Source organism: Schistocerca serialis, chromosome 7, assembly GCF_023864345.2.
Source record: "Schistocerca serialis cubense isolate TAMUIC-IGC-003099 chromosome 7, iqSchSeri2.2, whole genome shotgun sequence".
Classification (NCBI taxonomy): Eukaryota; Metazoa; Arthropoda; class Insecta; order Orthoptera; family Acrididae; genus Schistocerca; species Schistocerca serialis.
In genome coordinates, this window is record NC_064644.1 from 528,746,304 (window position 1) to 528,765,512 (window position 19,209).

A 19,209-nucleotide genomic window follows, 5' to 3' on the forward strand; every position below is an offset into this window, starting at 1 on the left:
ACAGTTAATGTAGTTGCAAAAAGGTATACGTTCTTTCGTACAAAACGTACGGCCAGTCAAACTAATCGGGAGTGGGTTCCAACTTTGCAAGGCCTTACAAGGGATTGTGCTTTTGAGTGTGAATGTGGACTCCCTTATTCAGATACTATGGTACGTGATGCAATAGCACAGAACGTTTCTGATGTTCGTATACGGGAACAGATTTTGAAACTAATCAATCCCTCCCTTCAACAAGTGATAGACATATTGAATAGGCAAGACACACTTGACTTTGCACAGGAATCATTTGCAACTTCGCCAGCCGTGTGTAACATTAACCGGCCCGCTGGGCGCGCTGCACGGACCGGTAAACTGCCCTCGCGCACGTCCACGCAGCTGCCGCCACGCTCTAAACCAGGTGTGCCGCGCCAGCATACAAATGCAGTGAAATCATGCCCGCGGAGTGCTACTAGACATTCGCGTGAAAATTGCCCGTCGCGCCAAGCTATTTGTTTTTACTGTAATAAGAAAGGACATGTTCAAAGTGTTTGCGAGCAAAAGCTCAGATCAGACACTCTTAATCATTCCAGGCCCTTTGCTTCGCGCCGGAATCGAACCAAGGACACTCAGGCTCGTGGACCTTCGCCCGTGGACGTTCATGTAGTTAATTCCACTCCGTCCAGTGCCACTTTCTCTAACAGTGACTGTGTTACGTCCCACAAAAGTGTGCGTCGACGTCGCCGGAAATCACGTCAATTAGCAAGTGATGCTGTACCTGTATCAGTTCAAATTGCACGAGACAGTCGCTCTTGTCGTCAGCAGGACAATAAACTTTTTGTAGATTTGGACTTTAATGGCAAGGTCATACCATTCCAGCTCGATACCGGAGCTGCAGTTTCATTGCTCAATCACGACACGTACAAACAACTGGGCAAACCTCCGTTGCGTGCCGCAAATGTTCAGCTCACTAGTTATTCAGGACAGCATATCCCTGTGTTAGGACAGTGCACTCTTCTTGCAACATACAAGGTACAAACAAAACTTGTGTCATTTTACGTTCTTCGTTCTTCTACTGCAGTGAACTTGTTTGGTTTAGATTTATTTCAGTTGTTTAACGTGTCTATAGTAAATCAGGTCCTATCAGTGAATCAGACTGTGCCTTCAGACAGTGTTTCTCGTCTGTGCAAAGAATTTGCAGACATTTTTGCACCGGGCCTTGGTTGCGCTAAGAACTATGAAGCACATTTGGAACTGAAAGTAAATGCGCAACCGAAATTTTTCAGAGCGCGCAATGTTCCCCACGCATTGCGTGATGAGGTCGCTAGAACATTACACGATTTAGAATCACAAGGAGTAATTGAACGTGTGCAGGCTTCTCTCTGGGCCTCACCCTTAGTAATTTTGCCAAAACCTTCTGGAAAACTGAGACTTTGTGTGGACTTCAAGGCAACAGTGAATCCACAATTAATGATTGCAACTTATCCTTTACCCCGCCCGGAAGATCTTTTTGCTAAACTGTGCCCGGGTCAATATTTTTCAAAGTTGGACCTAGCAGATGCGTACTTGCAAATACCAGTGGACGAGGATTCCCAGCGCGTCTTGGTGGTTAACACGCATCTTAGTTTGTACCGATTCAAAAGACTGCCATTTGGGTGTGCATCCGCCCGTGCATTGTTTCAGCAATATTTACAAACTGTTTGTGCGTCGGTCCCTACTGCAGCAAACTATCTGGACGATATTGTGATCTCCGGAAAGACAGCAGATGAGCATTTAGCACACCTACGAACATTATTTCAAGTGTTGCGACAAAATGGTCTTCGCTTGCGGAAGGACAAATATGTGTTTTTTGCTCGTGACTTACCATACCTGGGACATGTAATCAATGCCCAAGGCATACATCCGAGTCCAGAGCACCTCCGTGCCATACAAGACTTGCCTTCGCCGCAGAATTTGAAGCAGCTACAGAGTGTGCTGGGAAAAATTAAATACTACCACAGGTATATCCCGCATGCCTCTTCCATTTCAGCTCCGCTTCATAGCTTACGCCGTAAGGGTGTTCCGTTCGTCTGGACGACGGAATACGAACGCGCCTTTCGCCAGTTGAAATCGGCGTTGGTTTCAAATACTTGCCTTACGCCATTCGATCCCCAGAAACCCCTTTTGTTGATGGTAGATGCATCGGATTTCGAGATCGGTGCTGTGCTTGCGCACACAGATGGGTCGCATGATCGCCCTATTGCCTTTGCGTCCAAATTGCTCTTGTCTGCGCAAAGAAATTATTCACAGATAGAGAAAGAAGCTTTGGCTCTCGTGTTTGGTGTTACTAAGTTCCATGATTTCTTGTATGGTCGTCACTTTACCATCATCACAGACCACCAACCTTTGACGTCGCTTTTTCATCCGAACAAGCCTGTACCTCCGCGTACAGCGCAGAAATTCCTTCGCTGGTCTATTTTCCTCTTGCAGTACCGATACGATATCTTGTATCGGTCCACTGCTAAGCACGGAAACGCCGATGCGTTGTCCCGTTTGCCTGTTGCTGAGGATAGAGCATTCGATTCTTACGAACTTGCTTGCATGTTCATTGATTCGGAAACCGATGAATTGGTCGAATCGTTTCCGATTGATTTTCGTCGTGTAGCTACAGCCACAGCTGCTGACACGGTCCTTGCTACCGTTTTGCGTTTTGTTGCTACGCAATGGCCCTTGTCAAAGTCACGGATCGAGGATCCGTTGGTTCGCCGATTTTTTGCTCACAAGGAGAGACTTTTTGTTCGACGTGGTGTTTTGTTGTTGCGTTCTGATAATGATCAGTCCAGGGTCGTGGTCCCAGGTTCGTTACAGTCCTCTGTTTTACGGCTTCTTCACCAAGGACATTGGGGTATAGTGCGAACGAAACAACTTGCTCGTCAGCACTGTACTTGGTTCGGAATCGATGCTGCGATTACGAATATGTGCTCTTCTTGCATGGCGTGTGCCGAACAACAATCCGCACCGCCGCGGAAAGTCTTTGCATGGCCAAAAGCCACTTCCCCTTGGCAACGCTTGCACATTGATTTTGCTGGTCCATTCTGGAATGCTCGATGGTTGGTTCTGGTCGATGCCTTCAGTAACTTTCCTTTTGTTGTCCGGATGTCTTCCACGACGTCCTCCGCCACCATCCAAGCGTTGTCTGCTATCTTTTGCATTGAAGGTCTTCCGCAGACTATTGTTTCCGACAATGGCCCACAATTCATGTCCGCAGAATTTCAGTCATTCTGCCAGGCCAATGGTATTCAACATCTGACATCCGCGCCGTTTTCGCCTTAGTCAAACGGTGCCGCTGAACGATTGGATCGGACTTTCAAGTCACAGATGTTGAAGTTGAAAGAGTCGCATTCTCGGGAGGACGCGTTGTTGCTCTTCTTGTCATCGTATCGCTCTCAGCCCCGATATGGTCGCTCGCCGGCTGAGTTGCTCCACGGTCGTCCTCATCGCACCTTGATGTCTTTGCTGCACCCGCCGCATCAGGTTGCTGTGCAGCGGCAGACTTCTGCTTTTGCTCCAGGCGACGTTGTATTCTATCGCAACTATCGAGGTTCACGGCGTTGGCTCGCAGGGCGCATTCTTCGCTGCCTCGGCCGCGCGATGTATTTGGTTTTGGGGGCCTCTGGTGAGGTGCGTCGGCATCTCAATCAGCTGCACCTCTGTTGTCGCACGGGTTCTGCCGCTCCCCGTCTGCTTTCAGCGACGGTGCCGTCCGGTCAGCGCCCTGGGGACCCATCTACTGGCTCGCCTCATCTCCAGGTGTTACCGCCGCTGCCTTCCATTTTGCCCCATGGTGACGCGCCGCCGCCGCTGCCGCCTCCGCCGCCGCCGCCTGTCCTCCAGCCGGCGCCGCCCGCAGTGGACGCTTCGCTGCAGCCGCCAAGCGCCTCCCTGGGTCACGCGCCGCCGATCGCTTCCCGTGACCAGCTGTCCTCCGCCGTGGAACTCTTGCCCGCTCCGGACCACATGCCGTCATCGCGCGTCGGATACCCCGATGCAATGGAGGTCGACCCTTCGGCCTCTCGTGTCTCTTTTCGGGCGCATACACCGCATGTTGACGTGCACCCTGGACTAGGTTTTCAGGCGTTTCCTAGCTCCCCTCGGACCGAATGGCCGGGTGCGGGTGGCACAGCCTCGCCTGTTGTTAGGCTCCCCACCCCATCGCATACGTCAACATGGGGTCCTCCGCCGCGGTCCATTAGTACATGTCGGACCCGCGTGTCGCCACTGTGTGATTGCAGACCGAGCGCCACCACAAGGCAGGTCTCGAGATACGGACTAGGACTCGCCCCAGTTGTACGGACGACTTTGCTAGCGACTACACTGACGAAGCCTCGCTCCTTTGCCGAGCAGATAGAATAGCCCTCAGCTAAGTCAATGGCTACGACCTAGTAAGGCCGCATTAGCAGTATATTGGCTGAAACTATAGAGTCTCACTTGTATCGTCAATAGCGATGTACCAAGGATGAATTAAAGTAAAGTATTCCAGCAGCTAAGTACTTTTCTTTATAGCATTAATTACGTATCCTGTTACAGACCTATCTCTTGCCTGCGTGAGCTAAACGCGTGCCTTCCGGCTACTTCCGTGGCGTGACTGTCTTGTTACGCCACAACATCATGTATATAGAGACATTTAGATCCCTCTCCATTCTAATCGAAATCTGTGGGCCCTCACAAGGTCTTTATATACATTTTCTAGATTGAATTTTTCGCCCCTTCTAGTGCAGGCTCTGTGTAGTAGTGCAGTCATTTCTCTAATGTGTGTCGGTATATTGACTGATTTCAGCAAACGACTTTCCGTCTGCTCGGTCGTCGGATAGCAGATTGTGGCACATTTTGAACTACCAATTCCAGTCACAAGTCGCAGTGCTATTAGGATGGCATATGTTTTCTTCCAGCTTTAATGTCGACTGTTCCCCAAGGTCTGTGTTATTTGTCTGGGGCTGATCATTCTCTCGCTGTCTGCTCGGGCTGCGAGTGTGTTTTGTGTCATGCTCTTGTTTACATTCGAGTTTATGTGGCTGAAGTTGCGTTGGGTTCTCCGCCTGTTTCTGTTGTTTTGCAATCTTAAAGTTTTTACATTTTTTCCTTCCGTGCTGTTCATCATCATACATTGTGATATTGTGTGCTGCGCTATTTGCATTTGTGAACCCGCTGAGATGAATGTCACGGGTTTGATGTAGGTTTTGCACTTCTGGTGTTATATACTGTGATGGTACAAACCCCCTTAGTAGATGAATAGGTCTAGTATGCAAGGATTGCTTTGTGGAGAGCGAGCGCGCGACATGGTGCGCCATTCGCGGAAGCGCGTGGCGCGCCCGCGCGAGATTTGCAACGGTCGGTGGGATGGTCTCTGCCGCCGGGCGGACATGTGGCCCGCAGCTTGGGGCATTGTTTGGTCTTTCGTGCATTACGCGGAAACCATGCAACTTACAGAGATGAGCGAGGGCTCATTAAAAACGTCTCGTCATAGCGGATCAAGTGCCATAGTCATATGTTAAAATTCATAAATAATTAAGATCGTAAAAAACAATAAACAAAGTTTGATGGGAAATTGTTTATAAAATTCAATAGAAAATTCACGACGTAAAGAACGGCAGTATATAATATTTTGGGTGGCATCACACGTATTTTAAACTAGTTAAGTTATACTATATTTAACTTGCAATAGTTTTCATTGTTTGCAAATTATTATTAACATTTATCGCCAATAATTAATTAATTATTATAGATACGAAGATTTTGAGCTGCGCAATGTGTAGATCGCTATAGATTATGTCTAAAAACAGTGCTATATGCAGTTCTATGTTAAAACTTAGCAGCACAGATGCAAACAAACAAATTTGCGCTACGTGGCGAAACTTTGCCAAAACTAAAACTTGATTTACGGGCGATAAAATAATCCTAGAAAACGTTCAAATGTGTGTGAAATCCCTAATCTTACACACTACTTAACCTAAATTATCCTAAGGACAAACACACACACACCCATGCCAGAGGGAGGACTCGAACCTCCGCCGGGACCAGCCGCTCAGTCCATGACTGCAGCGCCTAAGACCGCTCGGTTAATCCCGCGCGGCAATAATCCTAGAAATTAATGTAACATAAACATAAGATGTACTTTTTAGTGCAATTCCGATGGTGTAATTATTTCTGTTGAGGAATGTATGTGTCAAAATTTGTAACCTTAACTGGTGAGATTGGTACTTGCATAATCTGGGGTGTAGACATCCGAGCCTATATAAGCGAGTGGCCATCTTGGCCAGGAGTCAGTCATTGGTCAGTCGTTGGTCAGTCATTTGGCGGGTGGGTGGCGAGCGAGCCCCACTTGTGGGTGGCCCATGTGGTCGTTTGAGTAAGAATTTTTGGCCCCGATTTATTTCGTGAAAGAGTATTGTTTAATAGTGCAAGTGTGCAAGCATATATTCGGTGAATTGAAAGTGCTACGATTATTTGTGTGTGTACGAATTACGAGGTATACATCGGCGCAAGTGAATATGTGGCGATCTGTGATTTCGCGCCAGAACTGTTAGAACAAAGACGACAGTGGGACTTGTGGTTCTGTTCGAGTTGATTAACTTTCGATTATAGCACCCTACATTACTGCTATTGGCGGCTCGAAGTCAAATTATTATTAAAGTAAAACTGTAAATCGTCTCACCAGTGCTAATTTCATTGTGTGAAAGAAAAGGACAACGCCAATAAATAGTTCTGATAAAAACTTAATTGAACTGTGTCGTGAAAAACGATTTTGCTGTAATAATCGCCTAATTTTTGTTCCCTAGCATAAACTGTACTCATGTCTGAGTGAATATTAATTCGAAATCTATAACTAATGCGCGGGAGTGGAACAGTGTACTAATGCACTAAGTGTGGAAATCATCCCCTGAGACTTATGTGAGAGCCAAAATTCGCACTAACATTTTTTAACGAACATTTGTATATGCACATTCGTCTGAACTCTTCAACCGCACTTATTTTCCTCCCCGTCACAATAACCTGTTGCGATTCAGTGTGTCATGTTTGTGTTCTTTCACGGTGCTTTCTCCAATGTCTGTGTTTTGTGTGTATCCTTGGGTGTCTGTACTAGTAGCGTGAGCTGTGTAGTTGTTGGTGCACATGTCGTCATTAATTTCGTGTTGTTCTTGTTTGTGATGTCTATCCTTTCGGCAATCGTTACTAACTAATTCTACTTCTAATTTTTCTATTCTTAATAATAAGGATAGCCGATTGGTACATTTCACGGTTTAGGTAGTTAGCTAACTCGTAGTCCATGACAACTTACATGCACATTAGGTCGATGTGTTCCATTGTCGGTAAGTAATGACGCGGTACCGTGTCGCTGGCAATCAATGACAGGGGGATTTCAGTATCACAGAACATCTTCGGCAAGATGCCTGTTTGTTGCCGCCTTGCCATAGCGCGGCATCAAGACCTCGCGCTGGTAGGTGGAGAGTTGAGTTTCTGGTAGTGACTGTCTTCGTATGTGCTGTCGAGATGTATGGAATGAAGGCCCTCTTCACATGACGTACTCTTAGTAAGCACGGTTTTGATAATTGTAGTCTGTCTTAGCGATCAGTTTTTCAAGTAACTGTTTGTATGTGGGGCATTCCGGATCTCCTGTTTTGTTGCAAGTGCGGTTTCTGTACTTACACAGCATGCAAGCAAGCGCCTTGTCAGTACAATCGGTATGAATGTGTCTCGTTTTGGCGTATTTGTAGCAGACTGCTGCGTCTCGCCTACAGCACTTAACTGGGAGTCCTAAGTCATGGCGAGTGTAGCACTTCTACACCCTTGTGAACCTTTTTATTCTAACAAGGGAACCTCCCCATCGCGCCCCCCTCGGATTCAGTTATAAGTTGGTACAGTGGATAGGCCTTGAAAAGCTGAACACAGATCAATCGAGAAAACAGGAAGAAGTTGTGTGGAACTATGAAAAATAAGCAAAACATACAAACCGAGTAGTCCATATGGAACATAAGCAACATCAAGGTAATTATGAACCTAAGAGCGCCGTGGACCCGTGGTTAGCGTTTGCAGCTGTAGAACGAGAGGTCCTTGGTTCAAGTCTTCTCTAGGGTAAAAGTTTGATTTTTGATTTTCAGACAATTATCAAAATTCAGGCACTCACACATAATCAACTTCGCTCTCCAAAATTCCAGGACATGTTCAGATTTGCTTCGACATATGCAGGATTTGACGGTCTACGCACGGAAAAATTTGAAAAAGTTAAAAACTTATGTTTTGACAGAGCACTGTGCGACTGTGAAACTGTTGCATTCATTTGTTGCAGTTTATGTGACAAATTCTTATGTTTTCATCACTTTTTGGGAGTGATTATCACATCCACAAGAAAACCTAAATCGGGCAAGGTAGAAGAATCTTTTTACCCATTCGCCAAGGGTACAAGTTAGGTGGATCGACAACATATTCCTGTCATGTGTCGCATATGCCGTCACCAGTGTCGTATAGAATATATCAGACGTGTTTTCCTGTGGAGGAATCGGTTGACCTATGACCTTGCGACCAAATGTTTTCGGTTCCCATTGCAGAGGCACGTCCTTCCGGCTACTAATCGCACGGTTTTGCGGTGCGATCGCAAAACACAGACATTAAACTTATTACAGTGAACAGAGACGTCAATGAACGAACGGACAGGTTGTTACTTTGCAAAAATAAAGAAAGCAAAATTTTGTCTCGAGGGTAGACTTGAACCACGGACCTCTCAATCCGTAATAGCTCACGCTAACCACGGGACCACGGCGCTCCTCAGCACAGAAGCTCCTAGATTGTTGCCTGTGTTGTGCATGGACTGCTCACTTTGTATATTTTGCTTATTTTTTTCATAGTTCTACACAACTTCTTCTTGTTTCCTCGATTGATCTGTGTTCAGTTTTTCAAGGCCTATCAACTGTGCCAACTTATAACTATATCTGAGGGGGGTGCGATGGGGAGGTTCCCTTGTAAGCACTTCGAAACTGATGAATATCAGTTCTCTTTGGATAACGGGGAAGTGGACTGGAGCAGCCACATGACCCTTTGAACCATCAATGGCACTTCTTTCAGCAAGGGAGGCAAAGTCGCCCGCAAAAAACACCGATAGTTCCGGCCTGTTAGGGAACGTAGAAGGAAGCTGGTCCCAAAATACAGTAGCTGGTTATTCCGGCCCACACAGTCTGGCTGCGCCGATGCTGATGATTCGCTGTCACCATACCATGGAAGTTCTGCTTGCTATCCCACAGATGGCTCTTACGAAAGTTGAAGATACCACTCCGCGTAAACGTGGCCTCATCTGTAAATAGGACTGATTACACAAATCGCGGAATCGTGGTTGCCTGGTGAAGAAACCAGTGAGAAAACTGCTCCAGATGTGGACAGTCTGTCGCTAATAAGCCCTGCACACGCTGTAGTAACAACTGTCATGGAGAATGTTCCACACGGTCGTCTGGCTTACCCTGTACTGGCGGGCCAGCTGCCTGCGTTAATCACATTTTCCTCCAAGTCTGGCGTCCGACCATTTCGGCTGTGTCCTTCGTGATTTCCTGCTTCCTGAAACGATCCTGTCTCAGACAAATGGCGAAACACTGTTAACAAACACTGAATGCTGTGGTTGTTCTCGGCACGGATAGGTTTCCCGATACAACCTTGCTGACCGCCGCCCGTTGTCATTTTCCTTTCCGTAAGTGAATACCGTGTCGTTAACTCTCGATTAGAATATGGAACCATGTGTAAAAACCTGTTACCACATCCACTACAAGGTGACTCAGTAAGAGTAGCGAATCGGACACAATATTACCAATTACTATGGCAGGAGAAGGCGCTAGGGCATGACGTAAGAGAAACAGTACCACCCTCTAGGAGGAAACCATCCATACTGTAAATATAGCTGAATTGTCCAACGTGAAGTAGACCACAGTGTCTGTAACAATGTATGTATGAATAAATGGTCTCTAGCATGGAAAACATTCATTTCCAGACATAAGCTCATTAGAGCTTTTTTGTTCCGTATCCTCTGAGCGATAAATCCCTAGAATTGAACACAGTGGAAAAAATCACCCTGTTGTATGGGCACGTAAAATTCCGCTTTCAAAATCGTATTGTTTGTAAAGGGTTGGTTCAAATGGCTCTGAGCACTATGCGACTTAACTTCTGAGGTCATCAGTCGCCTGGAACTTAGAATTAAACCTAACTAACCTAAGGACATCACACACATCCATGCCCGAGGCAGGATTCGAACCTGCGACCGTAATGGTCGCTCAGCTCCAGACTGTAGCGCCTAGAACCACACGGCCACTCCGGCCGGCTTTGTAAAGGGAAACAAACCTAACATTACCGTTTGACAGTGGGTGCCGCATGAAAGAAGTCATGAGCAATATTTGTTTCGGCTGACACAAAGCAAAAATGAAACTGCAAATATCCTCCGAACACCAAAGGAAACACTCCTGACCGCTTTTAGGAGAGAGACTCGATATACAGGGGGTTTCAAAATTACAACGTTAAACTTCGAGGGGATGTAGAACGCGTCCTGAGGAACAAAATGGGGATAGGAACCAGTGTCCTGAAACATCATCCAACGACGGTACAGCGCTTCGGAGATATAGACGCCAGCGCCTGTGTATGCATCAACGTACACGGTGTTTCCGTGAAGTTGTTACAAACTTTTAGGCATGATGGAGAAGGGTAAACGGAGCAAGGCACCTTGCTCCGGTAGAGAACGAGTCGAAAGTTAAAAGCGAAAATCGATATGGCGCCTCTGACTCCGGAATACATGTACTAGTGCTGTAGTTGGTAAGAGTGTAGGGGAGGCACTTTCAGAGGTATGGACCGAAACAGGAAAGAAATTTCCAGTAAACATGGTCTGTCCAATGCATACCTGAAGAGCTATGGTCATTTATTCATCTTCGCTACAGTGAAACACATCTCCTCTATTCAATAAGTGCTCAAGCTCTTCACGTATGCATTTTAGAGCCCGTTTATACTAGACATTTTGTTCTTGTTTTGGTTCATACTACCACCTCTGAAACTTGCCTGCCCTACAGTCTTAGCAACAAAAGTACGAGCACGCGTACTCCACTGGTAGATGCTTGTAACTTTCGACTCGTTTGTTTCCGGACCACAGTCCCTTACCTCGGATTGATACATTAACCATTTTCCATCAATCCAGAAAGTTTGTAACTTCATCACGGAATTACCATATACACACACACATATACAAGTGCCAACGTCTATAACTTTGACGCTCTGTAACGTCTCTGAATGACATTTCCGGACACAAATTGGTATCCTCATTTTGTTCCTCAAGACACGCTCTACATACCCTTGAGGTTTAGCGGTACAAATGTGGTGTCATCGATTATCGAGAGTGGCGCAAGAAGTATCGACCACCACAGAGATACAGCACAGCAAAGCAATATCACGAGGTGTCAATGAGATGCTAGGAAGAAGCCGCGCCTCCCTTCGTTCCGAGGGGCCACCACGGCGCCTGTGCACTGAAACAGCGTCGCCAGAGGCCAGGAGGGCAGTTCAGTCTGAGATCGGACGCTGCCCACTTCCGGGAAGTTCCTGTCAGAGCAGTGTCGTTGTGCACCATACTCGCTGTCACACAGCCGGCGTGCACCGTCGGAGAGTGAAGAGGGTCATGTCTCCTGTGAACTGTGCCTACGCACCATTGCTATCAGAACTGTGACAATAAGTGTCTGTGAACCTGTGTTCATTGCTATCATAACTGTGTCAATAGGTGTCTGTGAACTTGTGTTTTCTAGTTAATGTAGTGAAGCCACAGTATGGCCACTCTGAGCTTGCATCAATTCGGCACTCAGTAACCACGATTCATTTAGTTTCTTCTGAACAGCCAGTGCACATGTGTACTTTCATAGTCAGTAAACTCACTGTTTCAATCGATCTTACCTGCACAGTGGTCACACCATCGTTCACTGCGGCAGACATCTCCTCTGCCAAGGCGTTTGGTATGACAAGGTCGGGGTTCATGCCGATGACGGTGCTGCAGAAGTCACGGAAGGCTGCCAAGAACACTGAAGGGTGAACCTCGGTAGCTGCGCCTCTAGTCTGGGCTAGGCGCTCGCTCACGAAGAGACCGCCATCGTGGAAAGCCTCCAGAAATCCCTCCAGAATCTGTAACCCAGCAGCCCACTTTTGGCATGCTTACTTTCCAATTATATCTGGCAGAAATAACCATTTATCCGATTTGCATGCTAGAATTCATAGTGTCTCGCTTATTTGTCTATCCCACAGCAAGCACTCTGAGCTGATAGGAATCAGGAATTGTGTACCACAGGGTTCTATCTTGGGTCCCTTATAGTTTCTAATATACTCTTCCAGAAAAAAAAATTAGAATAGTCTTCTAGAAGTTTCCAATTCGCTCAAGATTTATTGTTGCAACAGTGCATTACATTTACATTTACAGATAAACAGCATAAGCAGTTCTGACATACCACACATCGACCTATGCTGAAACATCATATTAGTATGTGCTGTAGCAGCCATGGGCCCCAATGCAGGCACTGACCCTGGCACCCACTAGACAGTAGAGATCGCTAGTACTGTCTGGGGACACATTACATCACGCCTGCTTGACCAGCTCACACACTTCTGTAGCAGTTGGGTTCAAATGCCTCTGAGCACTATGGGACTCAACATCTGAGGTCATCAGTACCCTGGAACTTAGAACTATTTAAACCTAACCAACCTAAGGACACCTGAGGCAGGATTCGAACCTGCGACCGTAGCGGTCGCGCTGTTCCAGACTGAAGCACCTAGAACCACTCGGTCGCACCAGCTCTGTAGCAGTTCGTATCTGACCAGTGGCACAAGTCACTTCTCGTCCTATCATATCCCACACATGCTTCATTGGAGACAAGTCCAACGATATTGCTCTCCAGGGAAGTTTCTGCACATCTTGTAGAGCACATTCAAGTTCATGGGCAGTATGTGCAAAATCAACAAACGAACAGTGGTAAAAACCTTCTGGATATACCGACCGCTGGTCAGCGTCCTCTCGAGAAACATCAAAGGTGAACGAGAGTTGTAGCTTATCACACCTCAGACCATAAGGCCTGCAGAGGGACTAGTGTGTCTTGGACAAATGAATTCTATGCGACGGTGTTCACCTGGAGTGCATCGTAGCGCAAACGACCATCATTTGCCCGCAGACAGAATCTGTTTTCATCACTGAACACTGCAGCACGTCATTCCATCTCAATTGCGATTCTCTGACGCCACCACTCGACCCAATCACTTCTGTGCTGAGGGGCGAGAGGAAGAAGGGCTAGAGGTGTGTCTGCCTGTAATCTCACTGCTAACAACCGATTTGCATTGGTTCATGTTGACATTTCTGGGCTCCCAAGCCCTCTTATCTGCGCTGTGGTTGCTGTATGATATGTTAAGTGTGTTCTTACAATATGACGATCCTGGCAGACATATGTGCTGCATCTGCAGTGTGAGTGTGCCCACGTGCCCACTGATAGCAAACGGCTGCAATAACTGAGCAGCACATCCAACTTATGTGGCCAGTCTGCGAAGGGATCATCTCTCCACTCGGAAGATCACAATTTAACCCCTTTCAAACTCGCCCAGTTGGCTGTGGAAGCATGAGTGTGTCTCTGTGGCATGGGTGCCTACTTGCATCACGCTTTTGCACCACATGGAACACTCTTGGTGTGACCATTCCCTATTAAAGAGTACACACAGACAGTACTCTGGTACCTGTGCCACTACACTATTTGTTGGTGGACAACTTTGAAAACATTATCGTTACATCTACCATCCTGTAGGTGGCATATACTCTCATCACATCAAAATCGATGCCGTCTTTCCAGGTGTACTATCTTCTTTCCAGCAGTGTATATTATTTGAGACTCTGTTGTGTATATCTGTAGTGTTTATTAAGCTTATGGAAAACGCTGCACAAAAACCAACATTATACAAATACTGGGGCTAGGTCAATGCCACCCCACATTCCATTGTTTCCAGATATATCCAAGATGGCGACGATGACGTCATCCACAATGGCGGCATGTAGACTTGGCAACAGTGCATGACGTCTTTTAAGATGGCGGATTTTGGTGGTAAGTTTGAATTTTGGTGGGAAGACAGGTCAATTGGGCTATCTTCACTAACCTAAACCCTTCCGCCAGAAAATGATGGGAAGTTCAAATTCCATCAGGACAATGCAACACACCTCTACTAACCTAAGAAAATGGCGGGAAAATAGGCCACTTGGGCTACCTCTACAAACCTAAGTCATCCAACTGCCACCGCTTCCTAGGGATTGGCAGGAAGTCTGAATTTTGGAGGGAAGATAGGTCAATCGGGCTATCTCTACTAACCTAAGGAAATGGCGGGAATCAAAGGACTGTTGGGCCACCTCCATAAACCTAAGTCACCCGACCGCCACATCATCCTAGGAAATGGTGGGGAGAGGACTCAGCCTGTGCTGGACATAAATCTTTATTATTTTGCATGCACTATTTATTTAAACAATTTGATTCAGTACAGCCATTAAGTGTGTTCACCACAGATCTGGACTCCAACTGACCTAGTACACAGTACCACTGTTGTGACTTGGCAAGACAGCCAAGTCACAATGAGAGGAAGCCGAAAGGCATGCGTTAAGCTCACGCAGATTGGTGTGAGGTCTGGAACAGTTAAAGGAATTAATAGTAGCAAATAAAGTACGTAGTTGATGTAATACATAACTTTAATCCACAATCGTAGAACATCTCTCTTGATGGTACATGTTATATCCACAATATAAAATAATATCAAATGCTATGGCGCCTTGCTAGGTCGTAGCAAATGACGTAGCTGAAGGCTATGCTAACTATCGTCTCGGCAAATGAGAGCATAGTTGTCAGTGATCCATCTCTGGCTAAGTCGGCTGTACAACTGGGGCGAGTGCTAGTAAGTCTCTCTAGAACTGCCGTGTGGCGGCGCTCGGTCTGCAATCACTGACAGTGGCGACACGCGGGTCCGGCGTATACTAATGGACCGCGGCCGATTTAAAGGCTACCACCTAGCAAGTGTGGTGTCTGGCGGTGACACCACAACCACCACCAGAGGGTGCTGTCATCCCTCATGTGGTGTAATCCAAGATGGTGGGGGAAATGGTCGGAGACAGTGTGGCCGCCATGAGGTCCAAAGTCCAACTGACCTAGTACACAGTACCACCACCAGAGGGAGCTGTCATCTGCTCTGTAATGTGACCCCAAGATGGCTGTCTGGAGAGAGGAAGGAGTGTGCTTTATTTTTTTGGAACAGTTTATTTAGGGCTCTATTATATTTACCACACTGATGTAAAACACACGCTCTGACATGCTTGGGGTCACACCACACAGCCCACAGACATGTAAACTACATAATGCACTACAAACAACTCCTAAATTACTGAAATAATTTCAGTACAGACCTGCAAAGTCCTACCAAACAATGCAGTACACTAATGTGCAGACATGAAATCAACTGTCCAAATAATGCATAGCACAGCCTACAGACCTACTCGCAAAATAATGCAATATACACCCAAACAATATACACAAGCACCCCTTGCCACATCCTGTCCACTGGACCACAGAGGCTACTGGGAGACTCAGTGAAGTGACATGGCCGTCAGCTGCCAAGTCAGGCACAGGTGCCTGCAAGCAGGAGGGGCCAGGATTCCTTTCATAGTTGACACCTCAGAAATTCCTCTTGAAATACCTGATCACCTAGGCACTGTTGCTGATGTGACTGGATAGGAGCGAAGACCTATTTGCAGAGTGCAGATACTCCAAGGTGTGCACACATTGAGGTCACCACTCCCACGCTGCTGCTGCCTGCAGCGAGGATCTGAAAGTTGCTTCTATTTACAGGTATACAGTTAGAGCTCTCCAAGTGTACACTGACGTCACAGAACTCCAATATGCTCTCACGCTGGCCCCATATCTGAGACGCATGTAGCCCAGCTTACCTGCCCAGCATGACATGCAACGCCGTAAAATGAGCATGCATAGCTACACACCATCACAAGCGCATCTAACAAGGTTCTCAATCTTACACTGATGTGACATGCACCAGTGGACCTTAAATGGCTTCTCTATATGGTCCAACGCAGGTATGTGCTTGAATGGAGGGACTTGATTCCAAATCCCAGACAGAATTTCTAGTGGATAGCGTAGCATTAGAGATTTGAAAAGTTAGTCTAGATTTCTCACGACCTCATCACACCATCTACTACTGTTTGAGATCCTTCTCAATCAACTATTGCCTATAGTCCAGTGGATATATCACCAAACCTCTGACATGGCATCGAGACAGAATGTATTACTAATACTGTAGAAATATCTAGCTGTGGTGTCATGACGGATTCGCAAATACCGGTTTCATACCACGTTCCTTAGCCGAATCACTTTCAAAATTCAGCGATTCTATTACGAGTTTGCACCATTGGCGATCTGTAAGCACACTGTTGGTGTGATAATATACACTCCTATGATCACCATCATCGTACTTGTCTTGACAAAAAAACCATATGATTCGTTAAGTAATGCCATACCTCGATTTATAAAGCGAGTATAGCTTTTACCATTGATACTTGTATGCCTCTGTATAACCAAGACCACTTGTGATGGTAATATGGTTGTGTCTTTTTTTTTTTTTTTTTTTTTTTTTAACATTCGCTGTAAGACGATTATGTGTCTCTTTGTAAGACACTTGCAAGATAAACTTATGGAAATCTCGACCCATCATTGATTCTCGGTAAGTATTATTTCGTATCACTAGCAAACAGTTATTGATGAAGTATTATACTTAGTAGTAGGGGGAGGGGGGGGGGGGGTTGTGTGACAGATTCGCATTGAGCATCAGGCTTATAAAAAATGTGTATGTGGAAAGGTAATGACTATGTCCATCCGCAAGGAGGGTATGGATTTGACTTGGAGTACTGTGATAGCAAAGGGAAGAGTATGTTGAGTCATAAGAATGGTAGTGATATTTCTATTTCCAGAGCCACCGCCATCAGCAGGGTGTATTTCCGATACTTCGCTAATTGTCAAATGTTGTTCAACTGAGACCGCAATCGTAACATTTAGTTGTAAGTACTGGGATAAAATATACATAAGGCCAATTTTGTAGGATGATTCTGTCCATGCGTGCTTGGCCTGCAACGCCGGTGACTTGTGCGTGAATGATTCACATGTCTCGTTAACTGTAGGAGTCGTCCGTATGGAGAGGTCTGTTGGAATGCAGGAATGTAGCTGAATTAACTGTGTCATCCTCTAGACGGCCGAATAGCGAACTAATACTCAGTATGTGTTGCATAGCTTTCGTGATCACGTTAAAAATTGAGAAGATTGAATGTGGACATGTGTTTGCACTGGACTATTATTCCCTTCCATGTAAATTATTCGGTTGAGTGCTTCTTCTCATCTCACATCTTTATTTAGATGAGAGAACATCGATTGTCATGTCCGCATGTAGCAGGTGGAGGACACGTTTCTTGGTTCTCTAGACATGAGAAACACCTTAGTTGACTTTGTAAATTATAGTGATGATTTCGAATCTGTTACATCACCGAGATCGGTATTCGCGAGTGGAAGTATCATTTTCGTCTATTTGTTTCGAATTCTCATGTAAAGGTCTTCGCAGGCGGGATAAGTGCTAAAATTTCGGGTTTGTACAGAAATAATTTCCAGTCTATATCTTCTGAATTATGTTGTGTGAGCGATTGGTAAGATACTGCTATGTGCTTGATATCGAGAAGTAGCGCGAAAATGGTATGATATTCGGGCAAACCATCCGAAAATACATGTGTTCTTGTAATCCCAGAGTCTGGAGATGGGTGTAGAAAAGCAAATAAGCAGGTGTGGACCAGAAACAGTAACGCGTTTGTGCCGAGGGGAAACAAGCCTGAATTTATAAAACAGCTCTGAGAGGGACTTTGATCCGCTGAGGTCGCTCTGGTCACATGTTGGAGTTGGATGTATGACTGAGGATAAGAATTGTACTTTTACTGCATCGACACGGTACATGGTGATATATTGATGGGTTGGGGGTAGGTTTCACGCTCCTGTCCTCAGTGGAAGCGTGGTGTAATTGAGTAAGAGTCTTTCTGTGTTCGACGATATATAGGGGCAATTTGCAGGGTTTATTTGTCAGTGCAATGTGACGATCTGTGTAAAATAGTTTTATTACCGCTGAAAATCTCACCTGCAGAAAGAAAGAAAAGGTGGATGGTGCTTCCACACCTGCTGCATCAGTAATTTGGAGGGAAAATTCGATAAGAGACAATCATAATGCTCGATTCATCCTTTGTGCTGGGATATAATAGTCTCTACGTGCTGTGAGAACGTTTGCGTATGTTGAAAGCAGTAAGGGTAACATGTGATGGATGGGATGCCACGTTAGGAACACGAGGAAGAATGCATTCGACATTATTCTGCGTTATTTTCGTGAACAGGTTCTGTTAGAGAAAGAATTTTTCCATGTGGACAAGCTGAGACATCAAGAAAGCGAGCGTTAACTATTCCTGGGACACTATACAATTTCCAAGAGGTCGACCCGGTTATTATTTTTTACGTAGCGATGTGACATCAGTATAATATTGAGAACCTTGTTAAATGCGCTTGCGATGGTGTGTAGTCACCTTGGCAGGTAAGTGGGGCTAGATGTGTCTCGAATACGGGGCTGGCATGAGCGTGGCATGGTGTTCTGTGACATCAGTATAACACTCAGAGAACTCTAACTGTATACCTAAAAACAGAAGCAACTTTCACATGCTCGCTGCAGGCAGCAGTGGCGTGGGACTTGTGTCCTCGACCCGCGCCTTGGACCATCTACACTCTGCAAATAGGTCTTCGATCCCGTCCGGTCGCATCAGCAATGGTGCCTAGGTGATCACATATTTCAAGAGGAATCCCTCAGGTGTCTAAATGAAAGGGATGCCGCCACCTTATGTTTGTGGGCACCTGTGTGTGACTTGGCAGCTGACAGCCGCATCACTTCATGAGGGCCACTTGTAGCCTGTGCAGTCCAGTGGACAGGGGGTGGCAGGCAGTGCTTGTATGCGTTGTTTGAGTGTATATTGTATTATTTTGCGAGCAGGTCTGTTGGCTGTGCCAAGCATTATTTGGACAGTTTACGATTTCGTGTCTGCACATTAGCGTACTGCATTATTTAGGAGCAGTTAACAGACCTGTACTGAAATTATTT

The 19,209-nt window shown here is 46.0% G+C and overlaps 1 protein-coding gene across 1 annotated transcript in view; it reads right to left on the reverse strand.

Moving 5' to 3' along the window:
- LOC126412674 (cytochrome P450 4C1-like) overlaps nucleotides 1–19,209 on the reverse strand; it is a 139,030-nt gene that overhangs the window by 70,962 nt on the left and 48,859 nt on the right. Inside the window, exon 4 of the mRNA XM_050082378.1 lies at nucleotides 11,914–12,138. Within this exon, the coding sequence (XP_049938335.1) occupies nucleotides 11,914–12,138 (225 nt within the window). The remainder of the gene's footprint in view (nucleotides 1–11,913; nucleotides 12,139–19,209) is intronic.